The sequence below is a fragment of the Cyprinus carpio genome, chromosome A21 (assembly GCF_018340385.1).
Source record: "Cyprinus carpio isolate SPL01 chromosome A21, ASM1834038v1, whole genome shotgun sequence".
Classification (NCBI taxonomy): domain Eukaryota; kingdom Metazoa; phylum Chordata; class Actinopteri; order Cypriniformes; family Cyprinidae; genus Cyprinus; species Cyprinus carpio.
This window is the reverse complement of record NC_056592.1, coordinates 17809798-17828327: the sequence shown is the minus strand read 5'-3', so window position 1 is coordinate 17828327 and position 18530 is coordinate 17809798. Positions and strand designations below refer to the sequence as shown.

Sequence of the window (18530 nt, the reverse complement as noted above, 5' to 3'; positions counted from 1 at the left end):
TAAATGAATCTTGATGATCTTGATATACATTTAACTTTGTAAAACTTTACAATTGTAAAATTGTATGGAAATTTGACAACCACCCCTTAACAAATGGCAGTGGTTTAATCCAGGTTTTGGTTTGACCCAGTGCAAATCAATTTTATACTAATTATACCAAGTGGATTCTATTAGTGTTCCTAATTTTGATTCAGAGCGTTTAACCTGCTCATTGACAAAGCAGTGAAGAAAAATTTATGATGGCTCAACAAAAAAGCAACTAACGATAAAACGATTAAACTATTTTTTTTTTAATTTCACTACTGTTTGAAAGCTACTACACACACATAATGCGTATTTTGTGGCTCATTTTAATAGTTCCGCTTCAAATACTTGGTTTGAGACGCACCAACAAAATTTATGAAGAAACATACAAAGGATATTACAACTACGCTGACATGACCAATCGTCTTCAGCGTTTTTCTCAAAAATACGCGCATATTTGCAGCCTCGTGAGCATAGGACAGTCTGTCGAGGGAAGGGAGCTTTGGGTCACGAGAATAACAACGAGTCCGACTGCGGACGTACCGGGCAAACCGAGGTTCAAGTATGTGGGCAACATCCACGGGGACGAGGCTTTGTCGAGGCAGCTGTTAGTGTATCTGATCGAGTACCTGTTGACTCAGTATGGCCGTGATGTGAGAGTAACGGAGCTGGTGAACCGGACGGACATCTATATAATGGCCAGCATGAATCCGGACGGCTTTGAGCGCGCGGTGGAGGGGGACTGCACCGGCAGCAGCGCAGGCCGCGAGAATACCAAACATTATGACCTCGATAAGAGTTTCCCAGACCAGGATAAGGCCTTCAGTGAGACTTCAGAAGACATACCGGAGGTCACAGCTGTCATGCAATGGATTCTTGAGAAAAAGTATGTTTTATTATTATTATTATTATTATTATTATTATTATTATTATTATTATTATAAATTTACAAATGTTTTAATCAAATCATTTGACACTGACAACCTCAGTTATCCTTGCCATTAAAATCTATGTCGTTAAAAATGATTTCATATCTATTATTATTAAGAGGGTCAACAGGAGTATAATTTATAAACAAAAATAATTGTAAAAATTCTACATTTTAAGCCACGTGGACATTTTCAGGTTTTTCAGTTGCCTTGCAGGTGAATAGGGAAAAAAAATTAACTAATAGATATCACCTTACTTACCAAGTTGATTGATTACATTGATAATTGCAAACATTTTTTGTATTACAAGTTTTCTAAAAATGTTATATTTAAATATGCAAATGAGGCATTATTTAATGAAATATGCGCTAATTTGCATACATTTCTAGTACAAAAATCTGAACACAGGATGAAGTCAGTTTCAAAATTCTTGTTTAATTTTATTGACACATTAGAGTCAAATGTTTTTACAGAAGGAATTCTGGCTATCTCTTTTTGTCACTCCATAATTCAGAAAATACTTTGAACAGCTAGAAAACAATATATTTTCACAATTTTTTGGGGAATAAAATGTTGTATATAATCAAGAAAATTATATATGAACAAATCACTCTGTAACAACCTTCAGAATATAGACAGGAATACAAATGTAAAGTTTGGTGTGTGTAAGTGCCACTGAAGTGGAGATTTATGGCTCAGAGTTGGAGAAAAAAAAATGAAAAGGGCCTTTAAAAGTATGTATTTTAATTGAAATCTATTGAAAGTGCTATCACAGATAAAGTGCTATAAAAAGAAACACTTAACAGGTGTCTTTTGGATGTTTTCTTTCCATAAGTCTGAAAAAAAACACTTTATGAAAAGCCAAAAAGCCCAAAATCTAAATATTGACAGGTGCATGAAAAAACACTGTTTTTGCCTGCAGTGTCTCCCCTTAAACTTTTTATATATATATATATATATATATATATATATATATATATATATATAACTAAAATAATTTTGTTGAAGCACTAAATTTACTAACTGGGAATTAATACAAACGAAGACTAATGGAAAATAAAACAATAAAATCGACCTTAATGGTAATACTTAAAAATAAATAACTGCTACACAAAATTGCTAAAAAATTAAACTAAAATTAAGATGAAAATATAAAAATAAAAGCTCATTCAAATTCTTAAAACCTATAATCTCAAGTATATTCAAGATTCAAGATTTTTTTGTCGCGTACAAGTAGGGCTGGGCGATATATCGAACGATATGATCATGCGTATCTAGTCAGTAAAGCCGGTTCCCTGATTAGCGCTAAATCGCCATCACCTGCTTTCAAATGGAGCGGCATTTAATAGACAGAGCCGTAGTTCACTGACAAGGTACGCAATATCGCGTTCATGAATATCGTTCGATATATCGCCCAGCCCTACGTACAAGTTATATGACATACAACAAGCAGTGAAATGTAGGTCTGGCATACTCTTTTTAGACTGTGCAAAAAAAAAAAAAAAAGAGAAAATTAAATACAAATAATGAAATATCCAAAAAAATGAGGAAAAAATAAAAAATAAGACGAATTAAATACAAATAATGAAATATATGAAAAATATAATAATAATTTTAAAGATGCTGTGTAGTGATGCTACAAGAACTGCTATACAGATGATGTGCAGAGATGTAAACACTGTGCAGATGAGTTGCATAGTTAGGTGTCATAAAAAAGTGCAGTGTGTAGTGAGTTATTGGGTAACCCTACACTACCAGAGTCTCTAAAGTGTAGTGTGTTTAATGTCCATGGTTTAGTAGTCTGATAGCGTGAGGGAAGAAACTCCTCCTGAGGCTCTCCGTTTTTGCCGTCAGACTGCGGAAGTGTCTGCCTGACTGTAGCAGATGAAATGGATTTCCAGGGTGGGTGGGGTCTGTAAGGATCTTTACAGCCCTAAGCCCCTTTCACACTGCACGTCGGACCCGGCAAATTGCCGGAACATTGCCGGGTCGACTTCTGTGTGAAAGCAAACATGTCCCGGGATTGAATCCGGGATTGAACCCGGGGTCGGGGACCTAGTAACATTGCTGGGTTCAGTCCCGGAACGAGCGCTGTGTGAACAAAAGCCAGATCTAATGCCGTGTCGTAGTGATGACGCGTGTTATCGCGCGACTCTTTTACCAGGTGTTTTGAAGGCAGATCAACGTTCGCGACGAAAAAATATTTGCAAACTGTAACTAAGCAGAGATCAGTTAGTTCCTCACTTTCCGCGCTGAAGCTGAGATCGTTCGCCAGCTTCAGTGAAAGTTAACGTGCCTAGCGTTTTCGACTCGTACATTACACGTCACACCCTGATATCACGTGTCTTCACGGAACCTTTACGGGTTGTGTGTGAACGCACGCACATATTCCGGGTAATCACTGGCAGTGTGAAAGTGCAAAATCTAGCGACCCGGGTACAAATGCCGGGACACATTACCCGTGTATTTGCCGGAATCGCAGTGTGAAAGGGGCTCTAGATTTACATCTCCTGGTGTGGATGTCTTGCAGAGAGGGGAGAGATGTTCTGGAGATGCGCTCAGCGGAGCACACCACTCTTTGCAGGGCTTTACGATCCTGGGCTGAGCTGTTTCCATACCATGATGAGATGCACTGAGTCAATATACTATATTAGTATATATAGTAATATACAATATATATTAGTATATATAGTACTAAAACAACACGGTATGCATTACAAACACTGTATGCACTACAAAATATCAAAATTAATATAAATTATTTTAAAAACAATTGATCCAGACAAAATGAGCATCACTTCGGTACTGGCTTTTTTTTTTTTTTATATAATGGAGAAATTGATGTAACATTTTATACTAGCCTGAAAAACTTAAATCTCTAATTATTCAGTGGTGTTATGTTCTCTTGCTTCTAATCTGAGATTTTCACAAGTCAGATCTTTTCTCAAGCAGTGTTTCCTACAATGCTTGTTTCCTCTGTGTCGTCTTTTCAAGTTTGTCTTGTCTGGTAGTCTACGTGGGGGCTCGGTGAAGGCCACCTACCCCTTTCATGATGGCAGTTCTTATGCAGCCTCAGGGCTGACAACAGATGATGCTCTGTTTCGCCTTTTAACACACACCTACACTGAGAACCACCCCATCATGAAGATGAAAAATCCTGACTGCCCTGACGATCCAAACAAAAGCTTCGGAGATGGTATCACAACCTGTTTGATATTAAAAACATGTCTTGTACTCAAGTGGAAATCCATTGAGCTTTGATTTGGTGTTCTGTGTGTGCACAGGGGGAATGCAGAATTACAACTACTTCAAAGGGAACTGTTTTGAAGTCACTTTTGGATTGAGCTGCTGCAAGTATCCACCAGCATCTCAGCTTTCCATAGAGTGGATAAACAACAAGGAGGCCCTTCTTGCCTACATACACCAAGTGAGTTAATTTGAATATTTTATGTAGTCCCATGAACGGTCTAACAAACCTTATTTCATTTCTGTTTTAGGCTCATATCGGTGTGAGGGGTTACGTAATGACCAGATCAGGCTTTGGTCTCCCAAATGTAACAATCTCCGTTTCTGGAACTGATCACAACATCACAACATGGATGTTTGGTGATTATTATCGTCTGCTGCTGCCTGGAAGATATGACATCACTGCTAGCTCACCTGGGTGATTATAAGTAGATGCATAAAGAATAATGGGAGGGAATAGGTCCAGTTTAATGGAATTTTTCATGTTTCCTTCAGATTTCTTTCAAATACTGTCAAGAATGTGCCAGTGATTAAAGGGAAAGCCACACTGTTAAACTTCACTCTTGAGGAGCCTGCAGAGGAGATGTTATTGCTAGATCCTTCTGAACAACCTATGATAACCAATGACCGTCTGAGCACACCAGGGCCTCCCATCTCAAAGTCTCCGATCCATACTTTGGATTTCCAACATCATAGTTATGATGAAATGGAGATGTTCTTGCAACTGCTTAGTGTAGTCTATCCTTACATCACTTACCTGAAATCTGCTGGACGATCAGTGCAGGGGAGGAATCTTTATGTGATGGAGATATCCACCAATCCTGGTGTTGATCAGCAAGGTGCAATTGCATATGGTTGCATACATTTACACACACACATATTATAAAAAAAAATGTCTCTAGTGATCACCTTTTTACTTTGACCAGGCAAACCAGAGGTCATGTTTTTGGGTAACCTGCATGGAAATGAGTTTATCGGTCGGGGGATTCTCCTAAACCTGATTGAGTACTTGTGCCGCAATTATGGCGAAGATCCATTGGTCACACATCTGGTCAATAGCACAATAATTCACATCATGCCTTCCATGAACCCAGACGGGTATGAATTAGCACTAAAAGGTACAAGCAAATATATTGGCAAGTTGTTTCATTCTTGTCTTCTGTACTTACCTTGATTTTCTTCTCGTAGTTTACAAGAAACGGGTCTCAGGAGACCTGAGCGTTATTGGACACGGTAACAGTCACCATGTTGACCTGAATGCAGATTTCCCTAAACAGTCAAGATCGAGAAATACTGTTGAAGCAGAAACTAAAGCAGTGATGAACTGGATCAAGGCCCACTTCTTTGTGCTGTCTGCAAGTATACGTGGAGGTACAGAAAGTGGCTTGGGTTTGTCTTAAAATGTTAATTTGTTTTTTAAAATAATAAAACTGAACTGCTACTGTTTTCTCTAGGGTTCAGGGGAGTTGTGTACCCGAGTTCCCTCGACTCTGTCGATAAGGACATGTTCAAATCAGTTGCAGAAGCCTATTATTTGGTACGCATATTGTATGTGCTGTGTAGAGATCATGAATTATGTAACATTAATGTAACATTTGTGACATTTAATTTAACTGACTAAATCATAAGCAGAAAACGTGTAGAATATCATTGTTTTCTGTAATGCTTGCATCACAAGCCTTTCTCAAATTGTCCAGTACTGTTGTCATTTCATTCCAGAAATCTCAAGCTTTTCAAGAGCCTCAGGCCTGTGATGTGCCGAGAACCAGAGAGAAAAAAGGCACTAAGCACCATCGTCCAGTAGTCACCGGTCAGACTAAAGCATAATCACTGATTTAAGTGAAAATGAAATCAGAACTTAAATTATTAACCAAAAAAAATTTTGTCTTCAATAATATCATCATTATTATTAGTAGTAGTTATCAAAAAAAAAAACATATTATGACCAACAATGCATCAATTATTTCAAAAAAAAATAAAAAAAAAAAATATTGTGAAATATTACAATTTAAAATAACTGTTGTCCATTTTTTTATATTCATAAATGTCATTTATACCTGTGATGGCAAAGCTTAATTTTCAGCAGCCATTACCAGTCTTCAGTCACATGGCCCTTCAGAAATCATTCAAATATGTTGATTTGGTGCTCAAGAAAATTTTTTGTTTTTATTATCTATGTTGAAAATGGTTGTGGTGTTTAATTTTTTTTTTTTTTTTTTTTTTTTTTTTTTTTTTTTTGTGGAAACCATGATAGGCTTTTTTAGGATTCTTTGATGAATGGAAAGTTCAAAAGGACAGCATTGTCTTTTGTAACATTATGAATCTCTTTAATGTCACTTGACTTTTTGCTGCATAAAAATTATTAGTTTCTTTAAAAATCTTTTTGATTTATTTATTAGATTTGTTTATCTTAATTGTTTATTCATTAGTACATATGTCTAGAGTATCCTGTTTCACACTGTTTTTGCCTTTTGCATAATGTAGGAACTGATTTGCTGACTTGGGCGTATCACAGCACAGACACATTAGCCGTTGACATCGGTCTGAGCTGTGAACTGCTTCCACCAGAGAAGTTGCTCTCAGAATACTGGGAGAAGAATCACAGAGCGCTCTTGCACTTTATACAACGGGTGATTTATTTTTGATCATGATCAAGAAATTTTTTTTTTTTTTTTTTTTTTTGGGTGAGCTATTCCATTTAAACCTTTGCATGGTTTGTGATGTCCCATATATCAGGTTCATTTGGTTGTGAGGGGTATGGTGACTGATGGTCAGTCTGGCAAAGGCATTGCTAATGCCACAGTCATGGTGGAAGGCTCAAGCCATCATGTCCACACCAGCAGCACGGGCCAATACTGGAGACCTCTGGCTCCTGGTTCTTACCATATCACCGCATCTGCTTCAGGGTGAGGCCTCACACGCCACAAGAAATGGACAAACTAACAGAATGCCAGTTGTAAAATGGGCCAGCCATTACATTTCCTGTGATCTATCCACAGTTATACTCCAATGTCAGTATCTGTCCATGTGTTGAAGACTCGGGTGGAGCAGGTGGACTTCAAGCTGAACAGAGATACGTTGCAGCCATCTGTAGAGGAAGGAGAACAGAAGGACTTTGAGACACTGGTGGAGTGGCTTTTAGCCCCTGGTGAGTTGGATCAGTTGGTCCGCAGCCTTATCCCTGCTCAGACCTTGCAGTACCGAACCTACAAGGAACGCTCCGGGTTCCTGCGAGGATTGACCTTGAACTTCCCTCACATCACACGGCTGTACAGGTATGTAATCCTGAAGATATCTTTATCCAGTGATTAGTGGTGCTTGCTAAGAACCAAAGATTTGAGATGTTTAGACTTGAGTAACTATCTAGAACAGCTTAGGCAAAACGTCCAGTCCAAACATCTTTATGTACGTAGATCATGGGTATTTATCGACTTAAGTTGGAAGGTAATGATGGTGTGAATCTTCTGTTGTTGTTGTTGTTGTTGTTGTTGTTGTTGTTGTTTGAATCACCCCCCCCCCTTCCTGGAGTCAGTTTGGGTCAAAGCACTGAGTTTAGAACTATCTGGGCTCTTGAGATTGCTGGCAATTTGAAGTTCCCTCAACCTGCTGAACCCAAGATCCGTTTTCTTGCCGGAGTCCATGGTAATGCGGCAGTAGGTCCAGAGTTGCTGCTCGAATTTGCTTCTTTTCTCTGCCTCAACTATGGCAGGAATCCCGCCATCACCAAGGCAAGCTTTACAAAACCTCTCAATAAACCCGTAACTTCCTCAATCAGTTTCAGTCATTTAATTTGTAGTTCCATTCCAAAGACTTGCTGTCTACTGCCTACCAACCATCCTTTATCCTTTATGTCCTTTTACTCCGATGTTATATTATACCCATCACCAGTTTTGCAAACAAAGTTTCTAGGGGGATTGTAAAACGTGAGTGAATGTAGTTTTTCTGGGGAATTCAAAGCATTTGCGCAGAGAATGTCAAACTTTCGTGAGAAAACAGAAGTTTTGCAAACAAACACAAAAGCATCTTAGCACATTGCCAAGCTAACAGAAAAAGTAAAGCACATCCAAAATTGCAAAAAAAACAAAAAAAATTATAAACTGGGTTAGCATTTAACATTCTGATATTACTTTCACTGTTAAATATATGTTTAGAGAACAGAGTTTGTGTATCTGTCATTAATACAGTTTTTGTTTCTTCCTCCTTAGCTGATTGACAGGAGCAGAATACTGATTCTCCCATGTGTGAACCCTGATGGTAGAGAGCAGGCACAAGAGGGATTGTGCTCATCCAGTGTGGGGTACACCAACGCTAATGGCACAGACCTGGACACCGATTTCTTCTATGGTTTGTCAACACACTGCAATGAAATCATGTGAGTGAACACTTCAAAGCTTTGGTTAGAGTAAATATAAAGTTTGTATTTATACTTAGGTAACGCATCCGCACAGCCAGAGACGCTTGCAGTGATGGATTTGATTTCTGGAGGGACTTTCTCTCTCTCAATAGTGCTCGAGGGAGGCTTTCTTCTGGCTACGTACCCCTATGACAGACCTAATCAGCAGGGTAACAAACAGCACTATATAAATATGTATTTAACATTATTAATATTACCCATTCTTTTTGTTTGGGGCCCCTAAAGTATTAAACTCCTGCATGATCCTGTGTAGTTTGTGCTTGAGTGATTGGACTTATAATTTTCATCTGGCCAGTGGAAAAAATGTGACATGGCACTTTTGGCAAATGTTGTGGTCACATTTACTGTTGTTTGGTGTCTTTTCATAGATGAAATCCAGCCATTTCAATAGGAATCCACACGAATGGGAATTTAATAATAATATAATTTTGATCATATGGATTTGCTGCAATGACAAACATAAAGCCGCTTTGTTCGAATGTGAGACCTGTGTGAGCTAAATAGGCAATGGACTATTTTGTCTGCAAAAAGTTTGCCCAAATTTTTCATATTAAGGGGTGATCAAGCTACACTTTTCATTAAATTGACTTCTATTCATAAGCATGCTAATGCAGAACCTGTGAATTTGTAATGTGACCAATAGATCACCCCGTAGCTGAAATAAAAGAACACACATTTAAAGGGGTCATATAATGCAACTTCAAGTTTTTCTTTCTCTTTGGAGTGTTACAAGCTGTTTGTGAATAGATAAGATCCCCCTAAAGTTGCGAAGTCTCAAACCCAAAGAGATATTTTTTCAATAAAAGTTAAGACTGGTCCATGTCCCTCCTAAAACGCCTCGTTTAAACACGCCCCCACATGTCTAAATCACGATGTGGGAGGATTTGCATAACACCGCCCAAATGTTCACGCAAAGAAAGGTAAGTTTATTATTGCTGCCACCGCAGCCGCCATGTCATAGAGACGCTGTGTGTTTCGTTGTGAAAGTGAAACTACTTTGTTTGGCCTTCCAAAAGAGGACACAACTAGAAATCAGTGTTTAAGTTGTATTTACAACACTGTTCCAGAACAGTTCAACCCAAATATTCAGATGTGTGCAGTGCATTTACTACAATGCCGGCTGTTCTGACTCACAGCCTGTAAGTATGTTTTCATATTTAAAGAATTTGCCACTGATGATTCAAACGCGAGTTTTGCAACACGAGTTTTGAGCAGTGTAGAGCAGTGCTAGTTTCGTTTCTCTGATCACAAATGCAGACATGGTTTTATGTTTACGCAACCTGATGCAACACGTAAAAAGACAGTATAAAGTCATTATAATCCGTAATTATGTCCCCACTGGATACAACAAATGCCTTGTTTATAATGGATTTTATTGGTTTTGTCTCATCGTTTTGATGATTTGTGCGACCCTGTCAGATTTTGCTACCTCCTATTAAAACAGATGGTAGCATAATTCAGAAGCAAAATCCTTTTATTAAAATGTACACCTACCCCAACCCTAAACCTACCCACACAGTAGGATAAATACAGTGTTGGTAGCATAATCTGATAGGTAGCATTATTTGTTAGAACACCGGGACACAGCATCACAGTATGGTAAGGGGCATAACAAATCCATCACACGCTTGAGGTATTCGGCCAATCACAACGCACTGGATAGCTGGCCAATCAGAGCACACCTCGCTTTTCAGACTGATGAGCTTTGTAAAAAATGACGCGTTTCGGAAAGGCGTGGCATAGAGGAGAAACAATGTACAGTATGTGGAAAATGTGTTTTTTAACCTTAAACTGCATAAACATTTCATTACACCAAATACACCAAATAATGTTATTTTTAGCAACATCATATGACCCCTTTAAAACTGCAGGAAAGAGGAGTAGATTTTATGTTTGATTTGAATTTGTATTTAAAAAGATGCTGCAGAGTATAACCTCATTTCACAAATGATGCAGTGTTAGAAGAAATTTCACATGCTCAAAGTCTAGGGTGATCGCAGCTGTAGTAGAAACGTCATTTAAAGCTTATCATAATTTGATTTATGACTCCACAGCACAAAATGAGGAGACATTGAGATATTTGGCCTCCTTGTATGCCAGCAGTCATCCTTCAATGCACTTGGGTAAACTGAGGTGTACTAAAAAGTCAGGTACTTTTGACTTTCAGATTTAAAGATTAAAGAAAAAATACTGCTGTAATTACATATAATAATGTAATCATCATCATATCATGGTTTGTGATTTGGTTTTAACTCAACAGAGGGAATCCCAGGAGGTATCCTTAAGGGTGCAGATTTCAGATCTCACACTGGCAGCATGAAGGTATAGATAATTTAGATCTTCTCCTCCAGTGTTGTTCTCAAATCTCATTTTCTGCATATTCCAATTTGTATGTCTTTAAGAAAATACAAATGTTGCTCTTTCAGGACTTTAGTTTGGATGTGGGCCTTTGCCCTGAAATCACGGTGTACACTGGCTGTTGTATGTTCCCATCAGAACCTCATCTCTTCTCGCTGTGGATGGAGAACAGACTGCCTCTTTTCCGCATGCTGCTGGAGGTGAACACATTTTAACTATTTTTTTCCATCTTCTCAGAATAACCATATTTCCAGGCAACTTCAACTCATTTGAATTCATGTTTAACTCCTGTTTAATCAATGAAGGTTCACAGAAGGCTGAGTGGTGTCGTGAGGGACAGTGAAGGCCGTCCGGTGTCGGATGCTGTTGTTGTGGTGAACGGCTCTATGAATGTTCATGCAGACAGTCAGGGTCGCTTCACCACTCTCGTGGCTCCAGGCACACATCAGCTGATGGTTCAGGCCCATGGATATCGGCAAGAGCTCCAGCAGGCAGGTTCTAGTTTACTAACAGCTAACAGGTGTTATCAATTTATATATTAAAATGTTTTTTTATTATTATTTAATGTGGCTAATGTTAGAATAATAAAACTGTAAGTTAAGTTAATGCAATACCATTCAAAAGTTTGGGGTCAGTACATTTAAGAAAGCAACTTTTATTTAGCAAAGATGCATTAAATTGATCAAAAGTGACAGTAAATGCATAGAATAAGGTTTCCACAAAATAAATAAAAAGCAGTACAACTGTTTTCAACATGATAAATGTTTGAGCACCAAGTTAGCATATTAGAATTATTTCTGGAGGATCATGTCACACTGAAGACTGGTGTAATGGCCTTGACGTAACAGGAATAAATGACATTTTAAATTGGACATAAATGGAAGTCTTTTGTCTCGTGTTGTGGCATATATCTGAGTGCAAAGGCTTTTAAATGAGAAAAAAATGTAGAGTGGGTTGATGTTTGATCATTGCTGATGATAAACACTGTGGAAAAAAAATTGTCAGCTGATTTCATGATTTTTAACTTTTTATCCGTAGTTTAATATATTTTAAGTATTTAAAAAAATAGAAAACGGTTATTTTAAATTTTTTTTTTTTATTTTTTTTTTTATGGTATTGTCAGTAAATGACACTCACATGGTGAGTACTTTTTTTTTTTTTTTTTTTTTTTTTTTTAAATCTTACCAATCCCAAACCTTTTGAATGGTAATGTAATGTTTTTATTATGTACTACATCGGGCTGAGCTGATCACACTGCTTCTGTCCAGCAGGTGGTGAAACTACACACGATTTACTATTATCTTATTCTCCTTCCTGTGGTTTTAGGTGAATATATCCTCAGATAAAGTGACCAGGCCCATTGTGATTGACTTTACAGCAGACAGGGCTTCCCTCAATCAGGCTGTGTTTGTAATTACTACAGGTATTAAAAAAAACTCTTTACTTTTCTGTTTCCAGTGATCTCATTGGTCAAAAGATCTTGTTCTAATTTACTACATTAGACCCTTTTCGCAGACTGTGATGATGCATTTCTACAGTAATGTCATAAATCTACTTTTTTATATTAATGTACATTTGTAAGACTCTGCTTTTTCTTAAATTGCCATTAAATTATATAAAACTAGTTAACACCGTTTCTAATACAAAGAGTGAGGGAGTGACTTTTTTTAATTTTCGTCTTTTATAGTCAAAGCAGCACTATAGCAGATGGAGGCAATGAGAACACAAAAAATATTTTTTTATAGTTTACGTTCACCACTGTAGAATTTTACCCAACTATGACGACTTCTGCTTCTGAGAAAAGCGTGAAATGTGATAAGCATCCATTTAAGTACCAAATATGTTCTAATTTACAATCAAGTATTCATATTTAACCCCATATTTTTGAAAATCATTTTGTAGTTTAAATTTAAATTAACTATAAATGTAGGCCATAATGATTAAGTTTAATAATTGGTGCTTGTCAATACTAAAATAAATGACTTAAACTGTCCTGAAATTCTTTATCCTCGTCTAGCCTCTTTGATGAGCATCTTGATCTGCGCTCTCCTCATCTGGCATCTTCGCTCTGCCAAGTTCAGCCGCATACAAGACGGGGTTCGTTGGTTGCGTCGTAAGAGGGATGTCCTCCGAATGGAAACAATAGCTTCAGAGAAGGCACCCTTGCAACAGGAGTTTCCGGATGAGTGCGGGAGCGAAGAGGACCCTTTCCTTGTGGAGGGTCACTGAATGTACTGTCACTGTGTTCAAGAATAAAATGTCATTGTCTTTATGCTCAGAACGTCAAATAACTTTGTGAGCAACAGATGCAGCTCTCTTAACGTGTTGTAAACCGTGTATTTTGTAACCTTTGTTCTTCTAAACTTCACATGCATTTACCAAGATTGTTGCTAGTGGGGGATGCAAAGCTAGTTCGGGGTTCAAGCGTGTAGTGCATTGGATGAACAGCAGGTGGCAGTAAAGTACCTAGACATTTGACCAAAAAAAAAAAAAATTGATAAGAATGGGGTGAGGAATGATGTTATATAATTGCTGAGCAAAGTATTAATGTTATCCATAGAGTTATGATCCCTATACAATCATAAGCACAGAATATAAGGTGTGCTATTACTTTTGTAAGTGATCAGACTTAATAAATTTTGGCTGGCTAATGTTGTGTAGAAATGTTTTTGCCTGGCTGATGAATGTTAGAGACTTGAGTCAGGTTTTTTTTTGCTAGCAAACTGCATAGCAACATGTTGAAAACAAATAACCTGGGCAGCATTTATATTGGGGTTATGCATTCAGAAACTTCTGTAATTTAATTACTTTTTCCTTGAAAAAGTAAGGTAAGGGTTACTCTTATTTTTCTGTAATTTAATTAGTTCTAATGTAATTGTATTAAATACTGTATAGACTACAGAACAATTCAATATAAAACAGTAGTGGGTTTAATGTCAAAATTTAACATCTGATGTTAAAATTTATATTTTAAATGTATACTTCTCCCTTTAAATACTTTAGTCAGTTCAAGAATAATTTATGCAATTTTTTATTTATTTGAAAGTGTGAAAGTAGCAGTTTCATGTCTGTCCTTGTATTGTTAACTGATCAAGATTGGTATGGGATTTAGAATGAGAGAGAAATTAGTAAACTAATCACACTGTTGAAGGTGTAATTAGTATTTTTTTTTTTTTAAGAGTAACTTACGCAACACTGCTGACAGCCATGTTAACTTGCGTGTGTGAGCCGCGATATGTCCTGTTAACACAGAGTAATTTACAATAGCTGCGTGAAAAAGATGGGTGACATGTCTCCACTTCCTTCAACTATAGAAGAGTGAAGCCAAAATGTCCCAATAGGGCTGCTGCCATCTTGCACTGATGCCATTTATATATTTGAAGGTATCCTAACTGGAGTAGAAGGGTGATTTTTTTTTAAAGCATATTTCATAAATTAATTGTATTCTGAAGCACAGTATAAAAAACATAACTGAGATAACTTTCAAAATTGGAGAACACTTACAGATACCTCCAAGTTATTGGTGTTAATCTGACAAACACTGTTTAGCTGGCAGCATTCCTCCAATTTACAGTTTTGCTGTAGCTGTTTCCATCACCCTGTTTTTATGCTCATTTTTGAAGTATCACATCAGAAACAATTGATGGAAATGTCAAATAATTCACAGAAAGTTTACACTCATTTGAAGTGGTTTATGACTTGAGGTTAATGTGAATAAAGGGAGATGGAAATGTATTTTTAGAATAAATTCCTCCATATGCATCAGAAAAGTCATAGGACTTTGCACGATATAGGACGGCTAACCTGACTAACAGTGGACAGATCTCGTTACACAGAACGTGAAATGTTATGGTCATTCTTAAATTCCAGAGCAAAGGCTGTCGTCAAAGTATTTCCGTATAACTGTCTCCCAGAACTGTCATACAAATGAATTAAACTTGCTCTCATCATGCACTAAAATTAACTTTGGACCAGTTCTCCTCTCTCCACACAACTTGCTCCTCAGCCTTTTGATTCTTTCTGCTGATGAGAGCCTTTGTCACTGCAGAGCATGTTTTCAGTCCGACTTCTTTTAAATGAGACAGATCCATACTCTGATCACTGTCTGAATGAAGCAAACTGAATCGTAAACATTTTTAGACCTTTTATAGTCTGTGCAAAAAAAAAAAGACTTGAAAGATCAAAAGAGATCAATTCACAAATCAGTATATTGATGTCTTACTGACAAACAAGAGTTTGAAAAAAGGGATTATAGTGACACCCCAGATAAGGTCTCAAATACAGGACGATCAACCGTATTTAGTTGCTATGTGAATGACTGAATGTGGTATTATATCCACAGAAAACCCTGGTATGATGGAGAATTTTTCACAACCATCATTCACAATTTCTTTAGAAAGAGTTCAAATCTAGTATTGTACATTAAAATGGTGGATACTGAGTGCTGCATCAGTCTGAGAATTCAGACGGGAATGAGTTGATGGAGAAGCTAAGTAATGCAGGGAGTCCCATCACAGTCATTTCCTGTAATGAGGAAGAGCAGAGCAAGTCCATGTGCTGCTGGGATGGGTGTTTACGTGTGACCAAAATCTTAAAGGGACCCTTTTCCCAAAGATAAAATATCTTTGATTTACTCATACACCTTCATGTTCATTTTAAACCTGTGTGACTGACATTCTAGTTAGTATGAGATATTTAAGGACAATGACTAAAATGCTAACTATAATGCTTACTATATTAGAATCCACACTAACAAGTGATAACATTGTTTTTTCATAAGCATGCGCTGCAGTTATGTTGTTTTGCTGCTTTAAATGCCCAAACTCTTTAAAGTGGATTCTGATTGCCTGTTGATGTTTTTATCTTTCATCAGATGGAAAAATAATAATAATAATAATTCTGAAAGTGATACCAATGAAATTTTATCACTGTGCCATTATCATTATAGTTGTGGTGTGGACTATTCTATTAAATGTTTTTCAAGAATTTATCTTAATTGTTTTCATCCTTTGTGTGGATGGGCCGTCACCAAAAATGAAAATTCACTGTTAATTTCATTTCACTTCAGTAGCCTATATTGTCAGGAGCCTCTGGTATTAATTTAATCTTGCCTGTATAAGGGTTTTTGTGTGTGTGTGTTGTTTTGTTTAGTTTTCTTTTGGCTCTTGACGGGTAGCCATTGCCTTGCATTGAATCACCATGGTTTCAGATGAAAATAATCTTTCCTGTTCTACTGAAGAAAAAAAGTCATAGATGGCCTAAGGGTGAGTAAATTAACAGCAAATTTTCATTTTGGGGGTGAATTATCCTTTTAAAAGTGAATGGGACCTAACCATCAGGGACTGTCATGGTCACCATTCGCTATCATTCTATATAAAAAAAGAGTAGTAGTGAGATGCTGCAAAATATCTCATTTTCATGGAAGAAGAAAAAAACCTAAGTGTTTGGAACAACATGAGAGTAAATGATTTAATCCCACTGTCATATTAATTTGAATGTTCATGATTTTTTAATCACATGTCACACTTTAAATTTTACAAAGGAACAACAAACAAACCTGAAGCATCCAGCTGCTTTACATTTATTTATTATTTAATTTTTTTTTTTTTCAAGTACTTATGAAGTCCGTCTCTCCTACATCTAAACCAACAGACTAGAATATGTTTCAGACAATGCCCTTTTCATTGATGGCCTTTCAGATGGAGTAACGTCATGCTAACTACATTCTGGTACACTGCCATGATGCCAGCTTAGGGGGTTCTGAGTGGGAAAGTCCATTAGAAGTTTCCAGGAACTGGCCTAACAGCTGTGGTTTACCTCAACAATTTCTACAAATCTGTCTCTCTATTTAACAACACTCGCAGGAAAATGATCGAGACAACTCTCCACTACAGCACTGACCTAAACTGTCATTTAAACATCGCATGATCCTTTTTTTAATGCATTTATTTGCTAATTTGGTTCCATTGGCTCCATAAAACATTTCTGTTGCTTTTAAATCCTGCAAGCTTTCATGCTGTGCTCACAGGATATGTGAGCTGAGGAATCCTCTCTCTGTTTATATATAAGTGAACCTCACAAGTGTCCATTACTCCTCCTGCTGGACTAACTGGGCCTTTCTGTCAGCAAGAGAATAACATAGACTAAGTGCTATTGATTTTCTAAACTTCATTTGAGCATGCCACGATCTGCCTAAACACATTCCCCATAGGTCAAAAGCTCAATGCTGTGGGTGTTCGCTTCAAGTATAAGATAAGAAGATAATAAAAAAGTTTGAATGGGAAAGAATTCTGATGGATGACAGTTTGAATGATTTCTAGAGTTTAGACTGTGAATGATCTTAAACTTTATTTTGTTGCTATTTGCATCAAAAAGACAGCTTATTTCATGAGAAAACCTAATTATTTTATGAATTGGTGATTTTGTACGATTTGAATAAATAAATAAATAAATAAACAAACCCCGCCCCTAAACCTCACCGTCAGTGAGTAGATTGTAGACATTCATACAAATTAACTATTTCCCAAAGCGTAAAATAGTTAGGATTGTCATGAATGTTGCGATATAAATATTGGAACATCATTTTGAAAGTGTTTTGAGATGATATTTAGATATTATAACTTTATTTTAATGATTATATTATATATATATATATATATATATATATATATATATATATATATATATATATAGATATATATATATATATAGACAATTTTGGTGTGAGATTTAGTACTATTATAACATAATTTTAGAAATATTTTATACAAAATTAATTCTTATATATATATATATATATATATATATATATATATATATATATATATATATATATATATTTGCAAATATGCAATGAAAAATTATTGTCAGATGGCAACAATATTGCACAACAGATGTTACCTTAATGTTCACACATCCATTCTGATTAAACTGGAGAAATGAAAGTAATATATTATGACATTGTAAAATGTTGTAATATAAAGTGTATATGTTCTGTGATATGGCCTCTGCATCAAACCCATTTACAGCATGCTCAAAGCTTTTATCGTTCTAACTATCCCCAGCTGACCACGCAGCCATTAGCAAAGGTTGAGATCATTTATGAACAGGAAGAATACAAAAGTTTGTGGGTTTGGAAAATAGATGCTGGCTACAAATGTTTTTGTGCGGTGGATGTCCTGTATCCACGTCAAAAATATGAATAGCGTCAAAAGACCTATTGATTATGTATGAAGTGCTACTAAAACTAAAAATAACATTAAAAACTAACATTTTTCACAAGCAGTGGTTTTATAGACACCAAATTACACTTTGATGCAGGAAAAGCTTAAGAATAACAGATAAAGATTAAATGTAAAGATGAAATGAATGTACTTATAAGCAGGATATCAGTTACCAGACGTGCTTCCTCTGATTTCCATTGCTCAGGAGACTGGATGGCTGATAGTACAGGATGTACTGTAGCTTTTTTTCAGTCTAACATTCACAAGTAATTAATTAATTAATTAATTAATTAATTAATAAAATCTGCAAAAAAAAAAAAAAAAAAACTATTGCGT

The 18530-nt window shown here is 36.5% G+C and overlaps 1 protein-coding gene across 1 annotated transcript; it reads left to right on the top strand.

Annotated features, from left to right (window-relative positions):
* The first annotated feature begins 170 nt into the window (after positions 1 to 170).
* Positions 171 to 13622, top strand: LOC109045857 (carboxypeptidase D-like). The gene is made up of 21 exons (XM_042711142.1): positions 171 to 910; positions 3947 to 4149; positions 4238 to 4380; positions 4451 to 4617; positions 4695 to 5038; positions 5126 to 5317; positions 5388 to 5570; positions 5654 to 5736; positions 5919 to 6009; positions 6684 to 6829; positions 6936 to 7105; positions 7199 to 7474; positions 7732 to 7927; positions 8405 to 8543; positions 8631 to 8762; positions 10668 to 10763; positions 10874 to 10935; positions 11040 to 11171; positions 11277 to 11462; positions 12298 to 12394; positions 12989 to 13622. Exons 1-21 carry the CDS (start codon positions 330 to 332, stop codon positions 13198 to 13200), a joined length of 3831 nt encoding a protein of 1276 aa, XP_042567076.1. The 5' UTR covers positions 171 to 329; the 3' UTR covers positions 13201 to 13622.
* Positions 13623 to 18530: the final 4908 nt, after the last annotated feature.

Coding starts and splice junctions, on each gene's coding strand:
- LOC109045857 (XM_042711142.1), top strand. CDS start 330: ATGCGTATTTTGTGGCTCATTTTAATAGTTCCGCTTCAAATACTTGGT. Junction 7,106..7,198: donor ATCACCGCATCTGCTTCAGG/GTGAGGCCTCAC, acceptor ATCTATCCACAG/TTATACTCCAATGTCAGTAT. Junction 8,544..8,630: donor GGACACCGATTTCTTCTATG/GTTTGTCAACAC, acceptor ATTTATACTTAG/GTAACGCATCCGCACAGCCA.